Here is a 24,174-nt window from a genome sequence, read left to right as displayed (position 1 = left end):
CAGGGATATAATTTTAAGAGATTCCATAACAAAAAGGATATATTGTTCCCATCGGGCCAGTGATACTGTCCTTGCCTATACAACAACCTACAGCTGTAAAGCGAGTTTAATTGTCTGACAGGAAGACTGGCGACAGCTTTCGTTGCATTGTTTACTGTAATATATGGGATTCTGCCCTGAAAACCCTGGAGATACCATTTGTCAGGTCTGGTTGTAAATAATGAGACAGACCACAATGGATTTCAGTTCCTCATCAGTGTTTGATCAGCACAAAGGTAAGTCACCTGCTACTAATTTCAAAATCCTATGGTCCTCCCATGCCTCCCATGCAAATGTACTAAGATTACTTAACGGAATTAATGGCAAAATTTTTTTTAAAAGATGAGGTCTCATAGAGATTTATTTTGCTTACATATGAAGGAATTTCTTCCTTCAGTTTTAGACATGGTTATTTCAGCCTATTGCTACAGTGTTTTTTAAAAATAAAATTTTTCAGCAAAATAGCAACAGCATCTCATTGCTCTTATGTTTGTCACAGAGAGAAGTATGTTTGGATTTATAGTTTATATTGAACATTGGTCCTCTTTTGGATATATATATATATATAAACAATTGCAGTATTAGCAAACAGAGCAATTTAAAACAGAGTAAAAATTTAAGACAAACAAATTTTCATAAGTCTGCTAGTTTGTATACATTAAAAGGACTAGATGCTGACAAATGATTGACTTTGCTTCAGCAGGTGTTAGTTGTATAGATAAGTACTGACAAAATTGTGAATGTAAGATATCTTTAAAAGCCCCAACATGAAGATTTTCTACATGCTAAGGTTGCTATGGAAATAAAAATGTCTCATTTTAAGGTAAATGGTTGAACTTAATGTCTCTGTTTGCCAAGATCAGCTTTTACATCTTACAGCTTAATCCACTGTAAGGAATGCAGTGGCATTCTTGTTATGTTCCCAAAGCAGGAAGCTGTCATTGTTTCATTATCCGTGTTGCAACAAATTTCTCTTTAAGCCAGCTTGACAAATAATTTGTGTGCAGTGCCCATAGTTTCCAGTGCACACCTGCAAAGTGTCCAAGCTGACATGGCCGTTCTCGCCCCACAACAAAGGTGCTGATGGCAGAAAAAACATGAAGGGCAGGAGGAAGACAAACTCTGCAGTGCCTTTTGGGTCACCGGGTCCCACAGGTTGTATTTTGTGCTTGCCTACATTTCTTTGGTGAACCCAAAATAAATGCACTCCACGTAAAGCAGTGGACTTACGGCTGCCTTTCAGCCACAGTAGTGCTCAAACCCTGAAGCAAGTTTTGAGAGCACTGATCTGCAGCAGCCCAGCTGGGACCCCACCCTGAGTAGGTTGGGCAGAGTAGGGAGCCATCAAGCAAAACTGAGTGACAAGAGACAAAAAATATCACCACCAAGAATAAAGGAGGAAGGGAAGTGCAAGAGGAGCAGGGGGATCCGTACTGCAAGAATAGAGACAGGTTCCCCTAGGTCACAGCAAACGCTGTAAGGAGCATCTTGCCCAACAGGACTGAGGCGTGGGGCTGACTGAGCTCCTGCAGCTCCAAACAGCCATTCTCAAACTCTCTGCAGGCATTAGTATGCTCAGTGCCACACGTCGACCCAGCAGTGCTCAGAGTGGAGAGGGAGAGGGGAAACCCTGCACAGTCAGTTTCGTGGGGATGGCTGCCAGGGAGCTAATGGAAGCAGTGCCGGGAATGAGGCTGGAACATGACCAGGGCTGGGGAAGGAAAAGCTAAGTCTCCAGATGGATAAGGGGGCAGACAAGAATGCAGATCACTGACCCAAACCACCTTATCTGCATAGAAGTGAGAGAGTTCAGAGGCAACGTCTGCCCATACCTCCCCTTGGTCCTAATCTGCAGCCCCTCCTCCTGACAGGCCACTGTCCACACTGACCCATCCTTATTCCTCTCCAGATTCATCTGGAGTCCCATGTCACACTCCACAGCACCTCCCCAGCAAGAGAGTCCCCATCAGATAAATTCATCATCTTCCCTCCACCACCACTGCAGGGATGCTGGTTTATTAGATGATTTGTGACTTACCATTTCCCTTCCCTCTAGCTGTGTGGGAGGCGAATGGGGAGGAGGAGCAGACAGCACACACAGCAGTGGGACACTGAACCCAGTGGTTATCCTGCAAAGAAAGCTCTATTCAACATTTCCAGTGTATGGTGGATTTTATCTAAATAGCATGCTAATGGCTTGGCACATTACTGATTTAAGCAGGCATTTTTGTTTTTTTTTTTAGCAAGGAGAAGGGTAGTATCTTTCATTGGAGCAATTTATAACAGTGGAAGAACACCGCCTAGCTTTCAAACACACCAGATCAATATCTGTTAGTCCAACAAAACAATCTAGCCCTCCCTAGTAACCCTTTCTCCACCCCACTATCCCAGCTACAGATCAAAAAAAATAACATTCTGGGTTTGAAAATCATACTGTCCCTTTGCAACACTTCCTATGATACTGCTCATTAGTATAATACTTATCAACAGTAACAGCAACAGCAATGTGGGACTTAAAGAAGCCAAGCAACATCAGAAACCCCCCCTCTCCTAATACTGCTTGGTGCTATTTGAATGGGTGCTGTACCTGGCTTTCACATGTCTCCCAATTAAACAGAGAAGCTAGACAAAGGCGGGGACTGGTACATTCACAGCCAGGCACACACATGGATTATTACTTTGTTAAGCAATTAATAAATCCATAATATTAGAGAGCAAGTTACAATTTCCAAATACTGCACTCATCCACCTTCTGCTGACCCTTGACATTGATACATTGAAATCAAATAAACCGCCCAGTATAGTGTCCTGCTGACAAACTGTGGGAAATCAAATAAGGCATTTGGCTACTGGTGGACACAAGAGGGTTTGTAGGAAAGAGGGGAGTAAATTATATACATAAATACTTCTCCTTCACAATAAACATAAATTATTCTGTTATCCAGCCTTCAGTTTTCAAAACTTAGTGTTCTAGCAAGGTGTAAATCAACCATTGTCAAGACCAGGTACACTAAGCTGCAGCAAATTTATTTAGACCTTAAAAATCCAATGCAGGAGAAAGGATGCAATTACATACACCTAATGTGCACTTTGTAAAACAGCACATCAGCCAACATCGCTAATCATGTAAAACATGCATTCTTCATTGGAGAGTCAGAGGAGAATTAATGTCACAAGCAGTGTAATATCATTGCTCTGAGTCCTGTGATCACTCTGCATGTTTCTATGTATACCCCCTTTTCTGACCAAAAGACAATTACTTTGTCTTAAAGAAATTACATGCTTTTAAAACACTGCAGCTTATTTCAGATAGGTTGTCTTTTAATTTTGACTGTTTCTGATTATTTTAGCTACAAAAGAAAATGTCACAACCCTGTATGTCATTTGGTTTTTGCTCACTAAGATTCTTCCAGACCTTTCCATGCCACTGTTGTGTCAGCCTGCAGTTTCTCCCTGCCCTTGCTCCATACACAGGCTCTTAGTTGGACCTTCTGCCTTCCTGAAGACCTTCCTGAAGACCTGATTGACAGCTTCCTTTCCTTTCCTATCACTGCAAGATAATAAATGAAGTAATGCTAACGCATTTGAAGATGGACAGTCAGGCATCTGACTGTTCACAATCCCTTTATCCCACGTGGTGCTCGTGCCCCAGCTGCAGCCAAGCTCCCCAGCAGGGTGAGCTCACAGAGGGGGACACAAGTGCTCAGTACCTTGCCATTGCCCTCTGCAAAATGCCCACTCTCTGAACCATTCATCTGCTACCCAGGAAAGCATCTGCAAAAAGAAATGTCCCACAAGCTCTGTGACCATGCACCCTCGTTCTTTGACAGGAAGATGAAGTGGGAGATGTTGTGTTACCTGCAGCCGAGTACATCCAGCATAAATTACATCCAAGCTTTCCTGGCATTTCCTGCTCCCTGTCATGTGAAGCATCAGAAGACCATGCATCTGTCTTCCTCCTCACCCCCTACCCAAAGCCACACAGGTTGTGTTAAAGACATCCCACTTGAAATCATATCACCCTACAGAAATGGAATTAGTGTCAGTCTGCTTCATGTCAGATGCACAGTTTGAGTGCTCATAAATTCCTCCTGGCCCAGCCTCCCTCGCCAGCAGGGTGACAGCCTGGTCCATTTACCTCTACTTGCACCGACAGCTAGGACTCACGAGTGGGAAACTGTGAATCTTGGATGTGGCTTCATGACACCATTCCTTACCAGGAGTGGAGCCCATGTTCTGTGAGAGCAGGTGTGGGCAAAACTTCTTCATTCTTCCATCCATCCATCCATCCATCTGTCCAGAGATTTGCTTCCACTTCTCACACAGGATAATTGCTCTGGGGAAAGCAGACACAGCCCAGCATAAGCAAAGGCACAAGGGAGAAGATGTTTTGGTCTTAGTCAGATGAAAAAGGGCGAACGGAATCAGGGACCCACATCCGGGTGTGCAGCCATGTCCTTATCTCCCTGCCGTCCTGCCCTCTGGGTAAGCAACTGCTCCGCTCAGGAGATGGAGAGCTTCCTTTTGTGGCTGGATTGCTCTGCTCCTGACTCACAGCAGGAAAATTTAACAGTACTTGCAAGGCTAAACAGTAAAAAGTACAAAATTTGCATATGTAATGCATAAAAGAAAGTGAGGGCCCCTTTGATCCACTGTCTGTCTCAGTGCCTCTAATGGTTTCTTTCCCAATGTCAGGAGCATCTTCACTATACCATTCCCATATAACCACCACACGCAGCTGTGAGGGACCTGTGCCAGTGCCCACGGCTGACACCTCCTGTGTACCTCCAGAGACTGGCCAAGAGAAGCAACACAAGCGAACTTCTACCTTGTCATCTTGCGTTCCACCTGGCCCATACTACACCCCTCTTTGAGAAAGGGACTAGGTCAGATCCCAGCTTTTAACACGTCTTTGCCGAGTTTACCAATTGTGAGAACAGTCTGCAGATCCCGCATGATAAGGAAATCTGATTAATGGGCACTCTTGTGACTTCTTTTTTCATATACTGGTCACTGGTGGTGACTTTTCAGAGGCGAAGACTCTCTAAAGGCAATGACTCTTAGTCTCTCCTGATCTCCGGAGCACACAGATCAAAGTTTCTGAGCCAAATGAACAGTTCCCTCAGAAATGGGCTCCCTGGTAGAATAAAAATCAAGTTAACATTTTTTAATTTACAAATTTTATCAAATGTGTGATTTAAAATACCAGCCAGAAGAAAGAAAAGAAATTAAATTTTCTTCAGTTGAATAGTGATGGAGAAGGAATCTGTGCACTGGCGAAGGCAGATTTAACATCAGCTTTCTAGTTTTCCCAAGCCCACAACCAGAGCCCCAGTTGTGACAGACTAACCTTTCCCAGGGTAAGAGCTGATTGCGTTTCCATGGCAGCCAAGTTTTGAAGTTCAGAGAGATGATTGCTTCCCAGGGAGAGAAGGTCACATGTGGGGAATTATGCTGGGCTGTAGACCCCTGAGTGGAGCTCGTGCAAGTTCAGCTGCAACAATGTCTGACCCAAATGTGAATAGTGTGGCTAATACTCTAAAATTACCTTTAAAGATGTCTTATCACTCAAAAATATGTATGAAAATGATTAAAATATAATTTATAGCAATGTTTCAATAATAATAATGTATCATTTGAATATGAAAAAGACTTTTTATTGAATTTTCAAATTCTTTTTAAACAACCTCTTTTTTTTTTTTTTTCTGCACAGCTTACATAGTTATGCTATTTCCAGAAGACACCACAGTAAGGATAAGTCACCAGTCACTTGATCTGCCTTTCCTTTGATCAATTTTATAGTGTGATTTAGGCATCTGTTTTACTTTCTTGTGCTAAGGAGTTCATGCAGTGGCTGGACAAATGTTACGCTGTGCATCTCTGACCCTCAGCCGCAGTCAACAGCACAGCTCATTGCAGTGGTACTTCTTTTTGAGTAATCAGAGAGACCAGAAACTCCTTTCAAAATTAAACACGACACTGTGGCTGGCCAACAACATGTATCTAAAGCATTTCACCATTACATCAGAATTGACCCTGCACCAAAAAATCCACTCTTTCAGCTCCTGGAGTTAACAGGTTAATAATCCACTTGAAGCCAAAGGAGGTGTAGGAATGTGGAACATGGGATGACCAGTCTGGAAGGAAGTTACAAGCAAAGAAGCAAAGACAGAGCCATTGCACTCATTTCTATATAAACAGAAACCTGAGGAGTGTTCAGGAACAGGTCCTGCAAGGCATTTGCTTTAAATAATACCTCATACTGTAATTACAAACAAAATAAAGCTTTCCTGAGTTCCAAGCAATAGTACCCCTTTCCTTTTTGTAGGAATCATTAACACAGACCATTGCTGCCAGAAGTTCACTCTCCTGAGAAGAGAAATCCCCTGGACACCACAGGGAAAGGAAGTGAAAAGACTCAGTCTTCTGACTAGTGCAAGGATAACACTGAAACTGAAAACACTTGTGTCCTGATTTCATCCTGTCTTCTAAAACTGTAGCCAGTGATATTATGAGCTAGTTCAGTTATTACTTCATTGTTTCTCCAGTCAGGTTACATCAACATTAGTACGATTTCTTATAAGAGGTGGAAACTTTACAGAAGTTTTCTTATGTCCTCTCAGTGTCTATGTCTGACAGTTTTTGGAATAAGTTATGATGAAAAACAAGTTCCAGATGACTAACAAAAACCACAGTGTGGTTTAGATACACTTTGTTCCAACTCAAGTTGTATAGTCATAAAAACTCAGTGAAATAAATGTCATTATATTAACTGTTAATCATTTGTACTCGCTCTCTGCTTACTCACGGACGTGCTCCTCCCCTGCAGGTGACGCGGCTGAAGAGATTGACTTGACTGTAGTTTACCAAGCAGCAGCTAATGGCGATGTGAACACACTAACTGCAGTGATTCGAGAAGATCCTTCCATCCTGGAGTGCTGCGACAGCGAGGGTAAATGAAGGCTGAGGTTGTTCTCAGGCAACTGCTTCAGCTTGCAATTAAATTTCCCATTTTTTATCCTGATATTTGTGTTCGGCAAATTATATTTAGTAGTAGAATATTGGAATTTTGAGTTATTCTTTGGACCATCCACTGGAAATGCTCAGTTTGAATACTTCTTTCGCCTGTAATTGTAAGATATTTTATATGGATATAAATAAATTGTTTTGCTATAATCATTAATTTATCATTTTGCTTATCATTAATTTATCTTATTTTCTTTAGGGAGATGCTCAGAAATTTTTGTCATTTCAAGGAAGGAAAAAGCATATTTTTTATCAAAGCAAAATGCTATGCATTCTGTACATCCCTAGAGTAGAAGGTTTCAGTCTTTTGCACTTAAGAAGCATATGTAAAGACAGTTTGAGTGATTTTGCCAGGTAATTGGTTGTGAAAGGTTTGGTTGTACGATGTACAATGTTCTAAATGATCTGTTTTATCTGTGAGACTGTGCTCCTTTTCATTTTGTCTTCAGGTTACTATTTAAGATTATTACAAAGTGCTGTCCTTTGGCTGAGTTTTATATACATTTATTTCCCTAGTGAATTACAAACACAGATCTCTGGAAGCTTCTCTCAAGGAAGACCTTGTTGATTCAAAAGTATTTTTTTTATTGCAGTTTTTTTTAAAGGGTCCACAAGAACCCTGTCTATTCTGGTCTTTACCACCTTTTACCAAATTTGCAGGTTTTCCTACACTTTGAAACAGACATCCTAACTGTTATCTTTAAAACATCTGTTGGTCAGTAGGGAAAATGCTTAATCAAGCTAAAATGCTCTCAGTCCAGGTCGTTAATGGGAAAGGGATTAGGTATGAAGGGCAGTGGGTCGAGATAGACTGGTGAGGAAAAGGAAGTATTTCAACTCCAGAATAAACTTGTTTACTAGGTTGTACATACAAATGTAACTAAAGACCAGTCTTGCAAGACAAAACGTATGGCTCATATCCTGCACATATGGCAGAGTCTGCATAATCTCAGGTTAAGCAGCACACATTTGTTCACTGTCTCACTGAATCCAGTAAGAATAATTATTCTTCAGCTGTGTCTGAAGTTTCCAGTAGTCTTATAGTTTCTAATATTCATGTTTATTCCCAACTTAGTGATTTTAAATTGCTTTGTCAGATTCTGAAAGAAAATCTCTTGCTGTTATTCAGCAGTTAACAGAATGGAAGGAAGAGGAAGCAGTCAAAACATATAATAATACTCCATTCTTAAATTTGAGTATTAGGTTTGAATGTAGATTTCAGGTTTTTTTCCAGCACAGAAATTGTTTGCAGAATATAAAATAAACTCTCATGACAACAGATAAGAGCTTTTATAAAGCAAATCTGGTCTTTAAAATAAGTTGTTGTCTACATAAATCATCAACTCACACGTATACACCCTTGCACAGGACAGGGCTTGATTTCATAAATCTTTTCAATATATAGAGACAGAATGAAGCTAGGGTTTGAGAAAATTAGCCAAGAACCATCTGGCTACTACTCACTCTGAAGAATATCAGCCTCCAAAATGGTGTATGAAACCAAGAGTTCACACTGGGAGCTTGTCAATAGAAAAACACTTTTCCCTCCAGTAGTAGAGCTAATGAGGCAAGGCTTTTGCTAATGAGGCCATGCTCTTTTTAAAATCAGTGGTCAGCAGCTGGCATAGCAGTTACTTCCTGCCTGCAAAAAGCTGAGTACAACTGTTGGACAGTTGTCAGATAAAAGATTGTTATTTTGCCAGTGCTAACATTACATAATAAGAAAATATTTCTGTCTTATGTCTTTGGCAAAATAAAAATTGTAAATGAATGTTTGACTTTCTTCCTCAGGTTGCACACCTTTGATGCATGCTGTGTCAGGACGCCAGGTTGACACAGTGAAGCTTCTGTTGAAGATGGGAGCCAATATTAATACTCAAGATGCTTGTGGACGTACCAGTTTATCTCTGGCAACTTACCTGGTACCAAGACTTGGGGGAGGATGGAAACATAGATGAAGAGAGTAAATGTGCAGACCAAATAGGATTCATGTTTATACTACAGAAAAGAAAAAAAAAAAAAAAAGAAAGAAAAAAAGTACAATGCATTTGTTTCTAGACAACAGTGAAACTGCAAATTTTACTATAATGCAAAGCTGGAAGCAGTGATTATTAGGAAATGATTACTCAGAGTCCTTCCTCTTTGGGGTTGTAAAACCAGTGCACAGTATGGGGATCTCTCTAGACTGGGGGTCCTCTGCGTGGTTTTAAGAAACATGCAGATTAACGTCTCCCTTCTCACTGCCAGCATTAGATTTTTATGCTCCAGAGAGGGCATTCCTATCTTAACTTCTGGTGGCCAGCAGGTATGTTTTCCTGCACACTGCATGAGCAGGCCATTGCTTTTTTTCAATATAGTGCTGGACCTTGTATGGTCAGATTAAGAACTTAAGATCAAGGTGCTGCAGGTGCCAGTGCAGGTACTCAGATCATGAGCAATCCAATCCCCACACAACCCATATGCAAGTGATAACAGGGGCAAACATCCCACAGAGAAGTTTGGGAAGGGAGATGTGGTGCTCTCTGTCTAAAGCACACAGGGATGGTCCTCTTCTCCTTAATCTTCTAGTCCTCACTGGAAGGAATTCAGGATTGAGAGAGGATGGGAACCAAGTGAGTTGGGCAGAGGGGCTGGCCATGGACTTCCATTACTAGCTGGACAGAAAGGAGGGAGAAAGGTTCACCCATGCTGCATAGTATGTGTTATGGCTGGATAACTGCCAATTCATTTAAACAGATACTGTGGCAGCCTAATTAAATCACATCCCTTCCATCTAGTTTCTTCCTGCAAATTCAGGACAAAAACAATGCTTCTGCTCAGCTACGCAATATTAAGCCAGAAAATAAGTGTAGAAAACAGCAAAACAGGCAGTGTCATTCAGTATAAGGAGCATGCCCCACTTACTTGAGAATAAACATTTTGTCTGCCAGATATTTTCAAAAAAATCCCATAATTAGTGTCATGCTCCTTTTTTCCTTCCTCTTTTCCCAGAGGGGAAAAAATACTCTGGAAAAAAAAAAAAAAAAAAAAAGAAATTACTGGAAAAGATTTAAACCACCCAGGCTTCGAAGTTTCCGTTTCTGTTTCTGTGATGGATATAATCGGAGGTCTAGAGGGCATTTGGCTGTGATGTGTGTTTAGAGAACTGAATTTAGCAGAGCTCCACAGTCACAATCACATGCAGAACTCGGTGGTCTCCCACTGGGAGCAGCAACAGCAATGTTCTGATTCCATTATTCCACACCTATTCCCTATAAATACTGGCAATGTTGATCTGTTGTAGCTCATGCAGGAGGGTATGGTCTTTATCGATTACATGTGGAGGTTTGAACTAAACACTTAAACACTTGCTTTATTTCCCTGGGACTTAAGTGTATGCTGAAAGATTTATGCAGTCACTACCCCTACCCCATTGTTTACTTGCTTTTTTGTTGAGGCGATCAATAGAAGGTTTTAGTCCAAGAACTGATTCACCCCATCTGTTTCGGTGCTGTTTTCAGTCTAAAATTGTCACTAATTCAAACTTCTGCAACAGTTTATAAGACCACACTCTAAGGCTTTTTACTACTGATACACCATCCCTGCTAAAATCTCATAAAGGAAATCAGATTAAGTGCTCATGTTCTTGGTTTATCATAGCATAATTAAATCTACATGCAGGAATATGTGCAGCATTTGCTAGTGATACAGGAATTAGCAGGTTTTTAACCACTGTTCACTCAGTCAGTATTTGGCACTGCTGCAGAAAAACCAAAAATTCAGTGTGAATAAAACACCTTAACACAGAAATGAATGGGTGAGCTAGTCTGAGACTCAGATTCCAAAGGAGAAACATTCTCGGTGCTGGGACACCTATAGTGGACAAATAAAAGACCAGTTCCTCTGCTGGCAGAAACAGCTACAGTCAAACATGGATGTCAGAACCAGTAAGCAAAGATTTGGCCTGATGCATTTAACATTCCTCTTTGACATTCTCTAATTTCTGTTTTAGGGCTGGCTGGAAGGCTGTGTCAGCCTGCTCAGAAACGGTGCTAAGCAGAACATACCCGACAAAAATGGGAGGTTGCCACTGCATGCTGCCACTGCAGAGCCTGACGTGAGGTATGTCCCAGGTTCCAACAGCGTTCTGCTGGCTGAACCTCAACAGGTAGTCACCAACACAAGCTACCCAGCACCAAGGGGAGCCCAGGTCAGGATGGTTAGCTGTGCTAGTCGCAATTTATGACTTGCTCCGTTGTTTAATGGGGGTAGAGAGGAGGAAAAGAATTGTACATTTGTGTAACAGATATATGGCCAAGTAAGATGAGGAGCTTTGTTTAAGATCACAACAGCAGGAAGGAAAAAAAAAACATAATAGACTTTGAAACTCTGGGTTTCTCTTGACCAGTTTACCTTTCTGCCACCTCCCCACAAGAAATATCACAAGCAGCTCCTTCTCTGGACTTCTCCTCCAGGTAGCACAGCAAATGTGAAAAAAGTTTTCCACACGACAACCTCTCTGAAAGCCCCTACTGTAAAGGGGAAGCTGAGGTCTAGTGGACTGGCTCATTTTTAACTACTCCTACTGAAGGTGGAGTAAGAACTACAGTGTCTTCACAAGAAGTCTTAAGAAAGATCCTCTTTGTCTCAAAAAAAAAAAAAAAATCCCTCTTTGCCTGCAAAAATAGGAAGGTTTAACAAATTTTTCATTTGTACATCTGAACAAATTAACTCAAAAAAAAACTATCCTAACTTAATCATGTATGAAGGGATAGGAAGATATTAGAGACAGGTAAAACATTCATTACTTAAAAAATGCTCATGTGGCTTAATCACTGAGTCTATGGTTTTGCTGGTGTCACCATATCAGACCAGCCCAGGCCTCTGTGCATTTCTGTTTACTTTGCTCTTCAGCCTTTTTTAACAGCTTTACTCATTTCCCATGTTATCATTGCTTTTCATGCATCACTAGGAGACAATAGTTTGAGGTTTCTGCAAAAGTACGGGTTACTATCATTAAACAAAGCCTCCACAAATAGACAATGTTTGTACAACACTGCACATGCTGCTACTTGAAAGGGAACAGTAATCTACTTTACCAGCAGCACATAGGGTTCCCTGAACATTTTTCACATTCTCCATGGATACGGGCAGAACTTTGGTCTGCACAGTTTAACAGTTGCTCAATTCCTTTTCCTCTGTCTTCTCCGTGGGTTTGCCCCATGCCCAGAAAACATACCTGGAGCACTAAGCGGGGGCTTTTCCATCACACTCATTGTTATTATCTTGAATTCCATGTCATTGCCAAAAGGGTATATGCAGTGGCCAGCTGTGACACGCTTTTTCAGACAAATTTGAAAGCTGGTAGCCCACTGCTACAGCCCCATGTGCTGGAGGCAGTACATGGACCACACAGAAAGACAGAGAGTGATCAGCCAGTTTATGTATTGATTTGATAATTGATTTGTGTGCTTCACTGTATTCCACAGAGCCTAAGAGGAAAAGTGGAAAAAGAATCCATGGAGTTTCTGATCTCTGCCTTTTAAGAGTAGATATCAAAGAAATCTCAGCTGCATGGCTGAATATCTACGTATTTGAGTGGTAGCACTGGTGTTGCCATAATGGTCTAAAGATATAAGTGAGCCTAAGTTCATTGTTGATAGCAGTTTTACACTCAAAGAATGAAATTTCCTTCACATACACTGGTTTAACTGATTAAATCTGGGGTTAAACTACAGAACGATGTATCAGATTACAAAACTATGTGATAAATGGGTTTTATAAAGATATTATGGTTATCTCATTTTCTTTCTGCTCACTAGTCTGTTTTTACCCAGACTGGTTTTCAGTTACTGAATTTCTGAGATTCTGAGTCGTTGTGCCAAATGACCACACAATGTCTCTTCCTTTTAATAATTTTTTAACAAACTAACCACAGCAATCCTAAAATGTCATCCTTTTCAGAGTTCCTGTAGTATGATTCCGTGGTGCCATTGGTTGTGTAGTCTCCAAGTATTTTATCCATATACAAATGGACTTGAAATCCTAGAAAAGGACTAGGATCTTCCCAGTCTTCACCCTTTTGGGATATTCTATTTAGAAAAAAATTAAATTTGGACTTCTGGCACCTGAAGATGGCATTACTAATAGATAAGCTTTTCACCAGCAGAATTGTCCAAATCACCCCTAAGCAACTGTAATTGTCTTTCTTTTGAATAATTTACATTACCTGGTTATTTATTAATAAAAAAAGAATTAATTTTAATTAATTTGTCATGCAACATTTACAACTTGATCTGATCCACACATACTGGAAGTTGTTGAAGATTGTCCTGATGAAAGGCAGCAAAAGATTTTCATTCAGTGTCCTATGCACAGAAATAAAGGCATGGTTGTATACATTTATCTGTGAATTATCTGCACATTTATCAGAGTTCCCTCCTTGACACTCCCTCATCTTTTCTTTCCTTGCAAAACAGCATGTCTTTAAATGTCCATGTTTTGAAAATTCACAACTTCAGATGAGCCACAGATTTGCATTAAGGTCTTATGTAGGCATCTACTAAGGTTATATATTTCCTTTTGCTAGAATCATAAGAACTTTACGTCCATGTTAAGATCTATGCTATTTGTCTTTCTTACAGCCCATGACAGGATGGTCCTTGTCATTTCCATGGTCCACCCATGTAAATGATCCAAACACTTAGCATCCTACTATAAAACACAGCCATTTTTGACAGACCTATAGTGATCTCAGAACACATTTGCAGGATGCCAAAAGGAAAAGAAAAGCAAAATCCATGCAGTGCTAAAAATACCATTGCACTTGAATAATATTTCATGTAACTATTTTATTGTAACTGTTCTCTCCACCAGAGGGGAGTGTTTGTAGTCTAGAAAATGTGAAACAATGCATCACTGTGTTTTATACCATAACAATGTCCCTGTTTTAGCACATACACTGTAAAGCGTTGTAAAATACTATTGGTTTGTGTGTGTAAATATATAGCACGCACACACACACACACAAACAGATACACAACATCACATTATGCCAAGAGTTAAGGGGAGTGAAAAATAATTTTAGAAACTGGTCATTTGCATTTCTGTTTGTTTAAAACTTTAAAAAATAGGATTACAAGGAATTGCTAAGCTACCAAAAACTGCACACATGTAGTTTATTACACACTCTGATTCTAGCCTGGCAAGCAGCATCAGAATTCTTCCTAGTGGATCTGTGTTTAATTCCCAGCACTAAACTTCTGTTGTTACACTAAGCCAAAAAAAATTTTTCCTAGTATGACAAACCTCAGAACTGAGATTCTGACCTGTGCCCGTCACTAATACTGATTTCTCTTGAAATTGCATGCTTTGTTTCTCAAAAAACGTCAATTTTTCAGGTTTAGTCAGGAGTGCAGCACACTGATTTTGTCATTGATTCCACAGGCTTCTGAACGTGCTTCTGCAGCAGTCAAATCTTAGTGAAATTAATCATCAGGACAATGAGGTGAGTGAGCTTGTGCTACAAGTCACAAGTCCCAGTCTCTGGGGCCATACATGTCATTCTATCTAGTAAGAGTCCACTGTACAATCAATGTTATGATTACACTATGCACTAGTCAAAAAATTTCTATAATGCTTTTGCTGTACTCTGCAAAGCATTATCTCATTTCTCCTGCTATATGTGATGCACCTTTAGGCTAATAGACCTCCATATACTGCCAATTATGAGGTACCTTGAATTGGTTACTTAGCTCACTTGCCAAGACATTAACTGCTTTTGATTCTTCTGAAGTTAGAAGCTGGACTAAATGCTCATCTTTACCAAACATCCTGTCATTAGAGTACTAACTGTTCTCAGGAAAAATATCAGAAAGGTGGCATTACACAAAACAGCCGTAGAGCTACAAAGATTCATGCTATTCTCTGATACTTAAAGAATTGTGCCCTGCATATATATGTATACATACAGATATATAGATATATAGGTGAATAGATACAGCAATATAGAGATATAGTGTACACAGGAGAGTGTCAACTTCCCAGATGAGTTCTTCTCTGAGTAGAGAAGCCAAGACACAAGGGAAACTCTGGAAGTCTTTTCATATATTTCTCTTCACTCTAGCAATTGCTCAAGGACGCATCTCTTCTCCACAGTGTCAGAACTGCTACAGGCTTGTTAAATTTCCCTCTTCCCATGAACCTCCCTGCACTGGATGGTTTGCAAACCCTGCTCACAACAACCTAAACCAGACATATGCTTTGTCTTGGTGTAGAATTATGTTGCTAATGAATCGCATGGAACCATGGACCACAATTTCAAGCTGTAATGTTTTGCTGTAATGCATTGCTACATGCAATTTGGAACTTTTATTCCAGCTCACTGTCATTTGGCACTGGGAAGATATTTGTTCAAGTGTCAATACTGAGCCCTGAATATTAATGTTTTCTGAAAAATGTGGATCCTCACAAATTATTGCAGATAACAGAGCCATTCTCTTGGCATAAGTAATACACTTCAATTTGCCCATCTTACACTTGAGAAAAACACCCTGATGAATACACAAATGCATAAACAGTAAGAAATATATCTGGAGGTTTCATAGTTTCCAAAACAGTGGCTTTCTGTGTGTTTACTTATTAAGCCTGTAAGATGACAATGTGAAAAAATGTTCCCTGAAAAAGCCTTGAATCTCAGCAAAACAAGTATCACACTATATTTCCCGGACCCTTTTCTTGTTTTTTCTCCTTTTATGTCCCCTGTTGCTCCTCATTTTTTATAAATGCACAATTGTTTGGGTTTCTCACCTTTAATATTACATTGTGCTGGATCTTCAGCTGTGACAGTTCTGTTATCACCCTCATGCTTCCACTCACAAATGGTAGTCTATCGATAGAAGCCACTCCAGGGTGGTATCACCAGGCACAGATCCGAGGGGTGAGGCTGGGCAGCCATTGCCTGCTGCAGGAGGCCCAGACGGGCGAGCTGCTGCTACAGCCACCTCAATGCTCTTTGCTCAGCTGGGTGCTCCGAAAGGACACGTGCAATGTACAAATTACTAGAAAAGAAATAGAGAACAGAACAGGAAGCAGCATTATGCGCTCTCTGAATCCTTGGTGCATCCATATGTGCAGTGGCAACTGCAAGAGTCATCTGAAAAAGGATATACAAGAAAAGGAACAGAAAAGGACTACAAACATGGTAATAGTTATAGAGTAGCTTCCTTTCATGGGCAGACTAACAACACAGTAACTACAATAAGACTTGCAGCTTGGCAACTATGTCAGAGGGATGATATAATACAAATACAATGTTGTAACATTTTATTTTGGGCAGGTGTTGTTTACTGTCTGCAACACCAGTAATTTTTAAGAAACACATTGAATGAGTAACTTTATACAGAAAATATTTCTATCTGGGAACATCTGGGAAGTTTTCTGCAGTAAAGTTTATGCATAACTTAGTAAATTACACTATATTTTAATATTATGGATGTAGAGTAAAATATAGGTGTATATAACAATGCTGATGCAGGCGCAAATACAGGCCATTAATTCTCTGATCTACCAAGACTGACTGAATACAGCTTTGGAATGAAAATGCAGGTCAGTACTTTACCATGTGCCTTGTTTTCTCCCTAAACAGTAAATATGAGTTGTTTACATTGTGACTTTTTTGTTGGCATCACTGTTCCTTAGGTTTCTGATTAGTGCCAGCTAGAATACTAGCTTATCATATTTATTTTGGATCAAAGATAAGACCTAAACCAAACATCTCACTGTGTCATGTCAAAGCACTAGTCTAAAAGAGGCTTTCCTCAAAGGATCCAAACTGAGCGTGAGGAACCCTACCCCAGCCGTCACGGTCCTGACCACACATTATTCATAACAAGCTGCAGTCTGGTATAAAAGAAGCATTCTTATTAAGTATCCATCTTCTGTAATAAGTCCAAAAAACTAATTGCTTGGTTTCCCCTTATGACCCCACTAATTCAGAAGCCATTACTAATCGTTCCAAACCAAGCAGGGGAGGGAAGAGTCGGCCGGTCCCGAATGGTGTCAGAACTGTCTGGCTTATCTGCAGAGACTTGAAGGGTGCTCCTCTGAGTGACGCTTATTTGCTCTCTGGGTTTGTGGCTTTCAGGGAATGACTTCACTCCACTGGGCTGCTTTCCACAACAGGCCCCAGCACACCCAGACTCTGCTGCACAAGGGAGCAGACCCGACCCTGGTGGACAAAGACTTCAAAACAGCTCTGCACTGGGCGGTACAGGTGAGCCATGTCCGCGGTTTCACCAGGCAGTTGCTTGAGCTAAGCTGGCTAATGCAATGTCCTAAATACTCCAAAAGCAATTATTTTGGGCGTGAAATGAGGAAAGTGGATGCTAGGAATGCCCACTAACGCCCCAGCATTTTGTCAGTGGGCACAGATCAAGGATCTTTGGAGAGCAAGGCATAATTAATACAGGCTCAGCACTGTTGCCCTAAACAAAGTTACTTATCTCACTGGGACTACATGTATGCTTCATGTTGAAGTCACGCTTAAATTTTTTCACTAAATCAAGGTTGCAAAAATCAGCAACTTAAACAGTCTTGCCAAAGGCCTTTGGGAATAAAATAATGTAATCACAAGCTAAAATGTATTTAAACAGCTACAGTTGTGGAATAATTAGCTGAAGGGTTGAGGCCATACTTCATCAGAGATTAAGGAAAATAAGGACCCAAACACATTTCCTGTTGAACTGTATGTTCCCATCTGCTATGCAAAAAAAAAGGTAAAATTGCTAAAAATTCCTCAAGCCATCATTAGAGAAGAAATGTAGCATTAAACACTGTATTATGCAATTGGTAATAAGTGGTCTAAAATATGGTGTAATTTAGTAAATTATGCATAAAATTTACTGCTGAAATCTTCCCAGATTAAATTACATAAATACATAAGTTTTTACTTGCTCACTTGCCATAGCAAGTTCCGGTATCGATGTTCAAAACACCTGCACACCAGATAAGCAAAAATAGAACTTGCACAAAAATCCAGTAACATTTTCCTACAATGACTAAATATTTGCATCCTCACCTTTTGGTCAAAGTTCACTCATCTTAAAAAATGTGTCAACAAAGAAATTTAAAAGCTCTGAACTGCCACGTACTACATTTGTAGATGAGTAAGGACATACAGAACTCATAATCTGTTTCCTTCAACCACAGCCTCCCACAGACAGTTCAAGTACAATAGGCTTAACTTTTGTTTTGCTGAAGTAGAGGTATATTTTGGCATCTGCATTTGCTCTCATTTCAGCACCAGTTTTGTTCTTCTTTAATCCTAAGCAGTCTGAAATTGGGCTCCATCCTTGCTATTTTGCCTTAGGAGACTAAAGGTGTCTACTCTAAAACCTGTTGCGCGTTTTTACTAGGCTTACTCCAAAGTAGGCTGCTTCCAGTGGGAAATCTCCGAAACTCATGAAAGCTCCTGCAGTCTAGACAGGGGTCTGTGTCATAGCTCTGGGAACAAGCTGTCTCTCAAAAAGACAAAAGGGAATCCTCTTCATATCAGGACCCTCAGTGTTCCCCTCAGATGTTAATCTTTCCCTGATCCTGTATTTTGTAAATTTTATAGTTTAATTCCACCTTTCACTCACAAATATACAGAATAACTTTTGAGAAAGTGGGAAATTAAAATGGCCTCATCTGGAGGCAAATCACAAATTTGTCTTCTTTCTCTCTTTAAGTGACTGTTTACATAGGGTTAATAGTGACAGGATGAGGGGGAATGGTTTTGAACTAAGAGACGGGGGATTTAGGTTGGATATTAGGCAGAAATTTTTCACACAGAGGTTGGTGAGACACTGGAACAGGTTGCCCAGAGAAGCTGTGGATGCCCCATCCCTGGAGGCATTCAAGGCCAGGCTGGATGGGGCCCTGGGCAGGCTGCTCTAGGGGTTGGCAACCCTGCCCACAGCAGGGGGGTTGAAACTAGGTGATCTTTAAGGTCCTTTTCAACCCAAGCCATTCTACGATTCTATGATTCTACAATTAAGCTGCTCTCAGAAATCAAAGGAAACCTGTGCAGGCTGACCACCATGTTTTTCTTCTTGAGAGATTCCTGCTATGAAGCTTTATAAATTACTTTTTCCATCCACATACTTCTCCGTATTCTAGGTCCAGAAGGGGTAGTCAAAATACCAGAGCATGGAATAGATCTGTTAATATTTCTGTTACTCAAGCTTGGCCAAGAAAAAATACTTTCAGCCAGTGCTGTCTGCTGCCCTGTTAGGCCCAGGAGACTAGATACTGCGGACAGGCATGACTTTCTCTGCCACGACAGAGAGCAGAACAACAGCTCTGCTGGACGGGATTATCGTTATGTCTAGTAGCCTCTTCCATGGCTGCTGAAAAGGGGATATTTTTCCTTTAAGAATTGTATTAATATCTTCAGAGCACAAGAGAAGCACAGAGCTCAGGCAGCACCAGCTGCAGGGGTTGTTCTCAGCTGAATAGGGTCCTGTGTTTAATTTCATTTTTAAAAATGCAGCAAGGGGAAAACCAGGCACTGCACAGAAACTTGTTTCAGAAGTTGCAGAAAGGAGGCAGTTTGTGCACGCTGGTCTGAAATGCAGAGTGAGACCACATAAAAACCATTTGAAACCAAATTCTCAGGAATGTTTCGTATGAAATAATTGTTCCACACTGACTCTTTCAAAGACCGCATGTTTGGTGCTTGGTCTCCTATCAGACAAATGGTGGCTCTGGAGTCCCAGACATGTAACTAGACAGACCAGACAGACCTTGCCCACACCAAGGTCCGCTCTGTTGAAAATCTCAAACCTTCTGCCACTTGAGTTCATTCTGTAAGTGCAAATGTCTTACATCTGTGTTAAAAAAGCAAATCATTCTGGTTTGAAGGTAGAATATCTCATGTCACATTTTTTACACATGCAGTACTTTTAAGAGCTGGTGCAGATAAGACTATATTAGAAGTGTTTCAGGAGGTATTTCTCTCGTTTCATTGCACCCAGCAATAATTGCTGTAATGAAAAGGAAACACACCTCTGTAAAAAAATAAATTGTTAAATGATACTGGAACAAAGTGTTCAGCCATTCTAACAGTTCTAGATAATGGTGTCACTGAAATCCTAGTAAAATATAGTATACACTATACAGTATACACTATAATACTACTGTATCATAATAGTATTGGTAGCACCTTGGAAATACTCTGGGAAGATTCGGAGTCTTCCTGCATTGCTTTGCCAGTTGTCGTGATTTTTACAAGTTTCTTTGTCTGTTTCTTAAAACTCTAGCTCCCAAAGTCATATGATTATGTAAAAATATCAGCTTTCTTTTAAAGAATAAACAAACAATCAAACAAATATTTCTTCTAAAGTGAAGAAATGCAAACCCCTAGGGATAAAAAGAAGGCAAGTAAAAAGAAGCCATTAAAAATCATATTCTGCCATGTGAAGCTGCACTAATAATTTTTTAATAGGTTGATTCAGAGTGCGAAGTTTTAAAAAATTACGAGCCTGCATTTTTGCTCCATAGCAACAATGCAATTATTTCATTCCTCTGTTTCCCGAGAGTAGAGCAAAATACCTGTATGTCTTAAACACATTGTAAAAGCGAAGCATAGGCAATTATTCATTTGTGTTTGGCTGAGTAAGCGTGGAAGCCTCTCTGTAATCATTAAAAGGTGAGAGCACACTTAAATTTCAGGTTCTCGAGGAACAAATCTCTCTGCAGGGCATCTCGAGGACACAACTGGCCACCCAGCCAGGGCAGAGGAAAGGGCCAGGGAAAGCAGCCGTGGCTCAGGGTCAGGGTTTCTCCCGATGGATCACTGTGCTCTTTCTCTCTGCCCAGCACCTCAATTTTTTTTGGCAAGCTGCCTACAGTGGAAGAATTCAGAGAGACTTCCAAAGACTTCTTAAAGCTTAGCGGGTGTTTCTCCATGAGAGACATGTTTGTTGTTGGACTAGGCCAGAAAAGGTGCATTTGCTAGGCACAGTTCACAGTCCGGTTGGTTGCAGGCAGATCTCTTTCACTGCAAAATTGTACCTGTTTTCTTCTTGTTTCGTGAAGTTTTCTATTGATAACCAGAAAGGGACAGTAGTGATGTCTTTTTTTATGTCACTGAGCTTTAAAGACAATTTTGACTGTTACCAAACAAATTAAAACCAGATTCAATTTGCATTTTTAAGCATGCCCTCAAGAAATGCCTTTCTTATGTAAATATTGTTATTCCAGAAAATGTACAGCTGTTGCTCATGGGAGCTGGAACATTTCATAGCAGCAGGGCTCTGCAGAGTGAGTTGTCAAGTTGCAAAACATGGAGGAAGAGAGTTTTCAAATAGTTTTGAGTAAGAAATAAACTTGCTCCAATACCATCAGAAGCTTTTTCCAAAAAGTGCCCTAAACATTTGTGACAGTATCTGCAATAGCAAATTAAATGTGCTTGAGTCTTGGCTCTGGCTCTGAGGCCAACTATCACAGGTCAGTCTGTGTCCCTACTGCTAAACTCTCTTATTCTCAAAAACAGGTTGCTTGTATGCAGACCACTTACTGAGAATGGTCTGTGGCCCATGCCAGCTTCTGATCTATGTCCAGGAACTGGTGGGGAAAGTGTTAGTTGACCCAAGCCAAAATCATGCCAGGGAGGATTTTTAAAATTTTATGGCACAGACAATGGAGTTCCAATGCTCCAATATTCTCTAGTGCTACTTAGCTTTTTATACAGCTATAACTTATTTCTCCATTTTAATTATGTCAGTTCATAAGCCAAAGCCCCTTCTGTGACTTGTATGTAGTACAGCAGATATACAAACTCAAAAGTAAAAACAGATCATCAGAAAAACTGCCTTTACCTGACGTTAATGACTGTAAGTCCTTCAAGTATGAACATGCCGTTGACAATGTAATTACTCACACCAATCAAATTTCCAAGGAAATCAATTGCAGAACTCCCACTGAGCTTAGAAGGAATTTGTCTTGGGCAAAACCTGTAGGTAAGTACAGGGTAACTGCCAGACCTCTTCCCAGCACACAGGCTGTGTGTAACTCCACAAGTGGATGCCAGAACATGAGTAATGTACATGCACCACACTTTTTGCGTATCTATAAATGCCCTGATCTCCTACGCCTGACAAAAAGGCACTGGAGGACAAATGTTTCCATTTGTCTGATAGTAGCAAGGAATAGATCCTTATTCCACTGCAGAATAAAAGATGACCTCTTTTTCAAAGCACATAAACAGCTCATCCAGAGAAATCAGGCCTCACAACAATGTACTAGCAGGGGAAAGCTGCCAAGTAATTTTAGTCATAGCCATAGTCATTTACACAGTAAATCATACACACTTATTATAGAAGACTCCAAGTGAAAATAAACTCTCGGAGACACTTGGCCAGTATTTCATGCAGCTTTTTGTTTGAACAGAGAGGGCAAGAGAGGCAGGGACATAAGAGCCATAGAGGTATGCCTCCATGACTGCCTTTGTCATTTGATAGCTTTTTCCAACATACACTAAGGCTGCTGAGAGGATAAATATTTTAAAAACGCTGTGTCGCCTAGTTGTACCAGAGGCAGCAGTGCTCTGAGGACCACAGGACAAAGTATCCTGTACAACACCTCCTTCTCTTTCCATGAGTACCACAAAGTCGGGCCAAGCTGGGTCACTCTGAGTCTGCAAGAGAAACTGCCTCAGTGGGTGTCTGAGGCTGAAGCACTAGGTTAGGAGAAGACAAATGAGCTTCTCTCTAAGCTGGTTGAGTCTCACCAATGAAACTACAGTGGCGTCAGTAGAGTTGTTGTTAATATATGTTGGTTTGCCATCAGAAACACACCCTGTGAAGTGCTTGGTCTCCATCCAGGCAACCTCTGGCAAAGTTTCCCTGGCAGGAGGAAAGATGAAGATGGTATTACACATTGTTCCTTTTCTCAGCACAGGGCCCAGTTGCCTCTGTCCCCTGAGGGCAGAGAAATCACAGGGTGCTCTGAATTTTTGCACTGGTTCTCCACTGACAACAAAGCCATCTGGCAGCCAGGGCATGGCAGCAGTGGAGGTAAAGTGAACGTGCTTCCATTCCTCAGCTTTCCCTAGTCTGGGGTACAGAGGGGTGATGCTGGAACCAACTGTAAAATTGGTTGCTTAACAATGGGAGAAAGCGCAACCCAAGCTTCCAGCTTTATGGATGGTTCTCACTGCACTGTGCTTGCTGCAAACTAGAAGGAGTCGCATTATGTTTCTGCTCTTGAGTTTGCAGACACTGCACCTAAAATGAGGCAGGGATGTGTTGTTCCGGTACAGCCTTAATTTCAGATTCCAACCAGACATATCCTCACTGTTAAAGCACCATTATGTTTGTCTTGCTCTGATTCTAGGATGAAATTCTGAACTCGTGTTACAGTACAGGTAATGAGAAAATACACTGCCATGTTGCTCTGAACATGAACATGATGAAAATTGCACTTTAGTGAGATGAATCCCATAAGGGAAAACATTGTACTGGAGGAACAGTTCAGTTTTACCAGTATAGCTGTAACTGAACACAGGGCTTCTGCCAGCAAACCTTGAGTCAGTCAAAGATCAAGACTTTTCAAGCCCAAACCAACAGAGCCATGTGAGAAAAGTCTGTGGAACAGTCTTTTCTTTCCAGTAAATGCTGAATTTCAGAACCAAAAGGGGAAAAAAAAAAAAAAAAAAAAAAAAAAAAAAAAAAAAAGTGACATTGAAAGGAAAGATGTATTTACCAATGTAATAACCTCAACTGTAATTATAAAGGAAAAAATACCACAGACAAGCTATTTGCTCAAATTTTGCTATGGATTGCCCAACAAATACTTGAAATGGCTCATGTTTCTTTATTTCAGCAAAGGAGAAAGAGATCTTTGCTTTTCTTTTTTCAATAGCCCTGGTGGTGTTACGGTCGATTTCATATTATAATATGCTGTGTGTGTCTATTTGTGAAGGATAAGAGGAAAGATAAAAGGGTTTGGGAGACCAGCCACTGTTCTGTAACATAAAACTCAAACAGCGCCCAACAATGCACAAAGATGGCTTCCAGGAGGAAGCCAGAGTACTGATACAAATTGTATTTAATCTATAGTAATTTATGGTGCTTCTTTATAAAAGTG

At 40.6% G+C, this 24,174-nt stretch overlaps 1 protein-coding gene across 1 annotated transcript; it reads left to right on the top strand.

Annotated features, from left to right (window-relative positions):
* Positions 1 to 220: 220 nt before the first annotated feature.
* On the top strand, positions 221 to 17,317 carry LOC104471519 (ankyrin repeat domain-containing protein 55-like; the record flags this gene model as incomplete). The annotated part of the gene is made up of 6 exons (XM_010086881.1): positions 221 to 275; positions 6,869 to 6,991; positions 8,857 to 8,987; positions 11,057 to 11,166; positions 14,491 to 14,551; positions 17,189 to 17,317. Coding segments are annotated over exons 1-6 (609 nt in total), but the record flags the coding sequence as incomplete, so codon positions are not given.
* Between the last annotated feature and the right edge of the window lie 6,857 nt (positions 17,318 to 24,174).

This window comes from Pterocles gutturalis, unplaced genomic scaffold (genome assembly GCF_000699245.1).
Source record: "Pterocles gutturalis isolate BGI_N339 unplaced genomic scaffold, ASM69924v1 scaffold27151, whole genome shotgun sequence".
NCBI classification, from domain to species: Eukaryota; Metazoa; Chordata; class Aves; order Pterocliformes; family Pteroclidae; genus Pterocles; species Pterocles gutturalis.
This window is presented reverse-complemented; position numbering and strand designations above follow the sequence as displayed.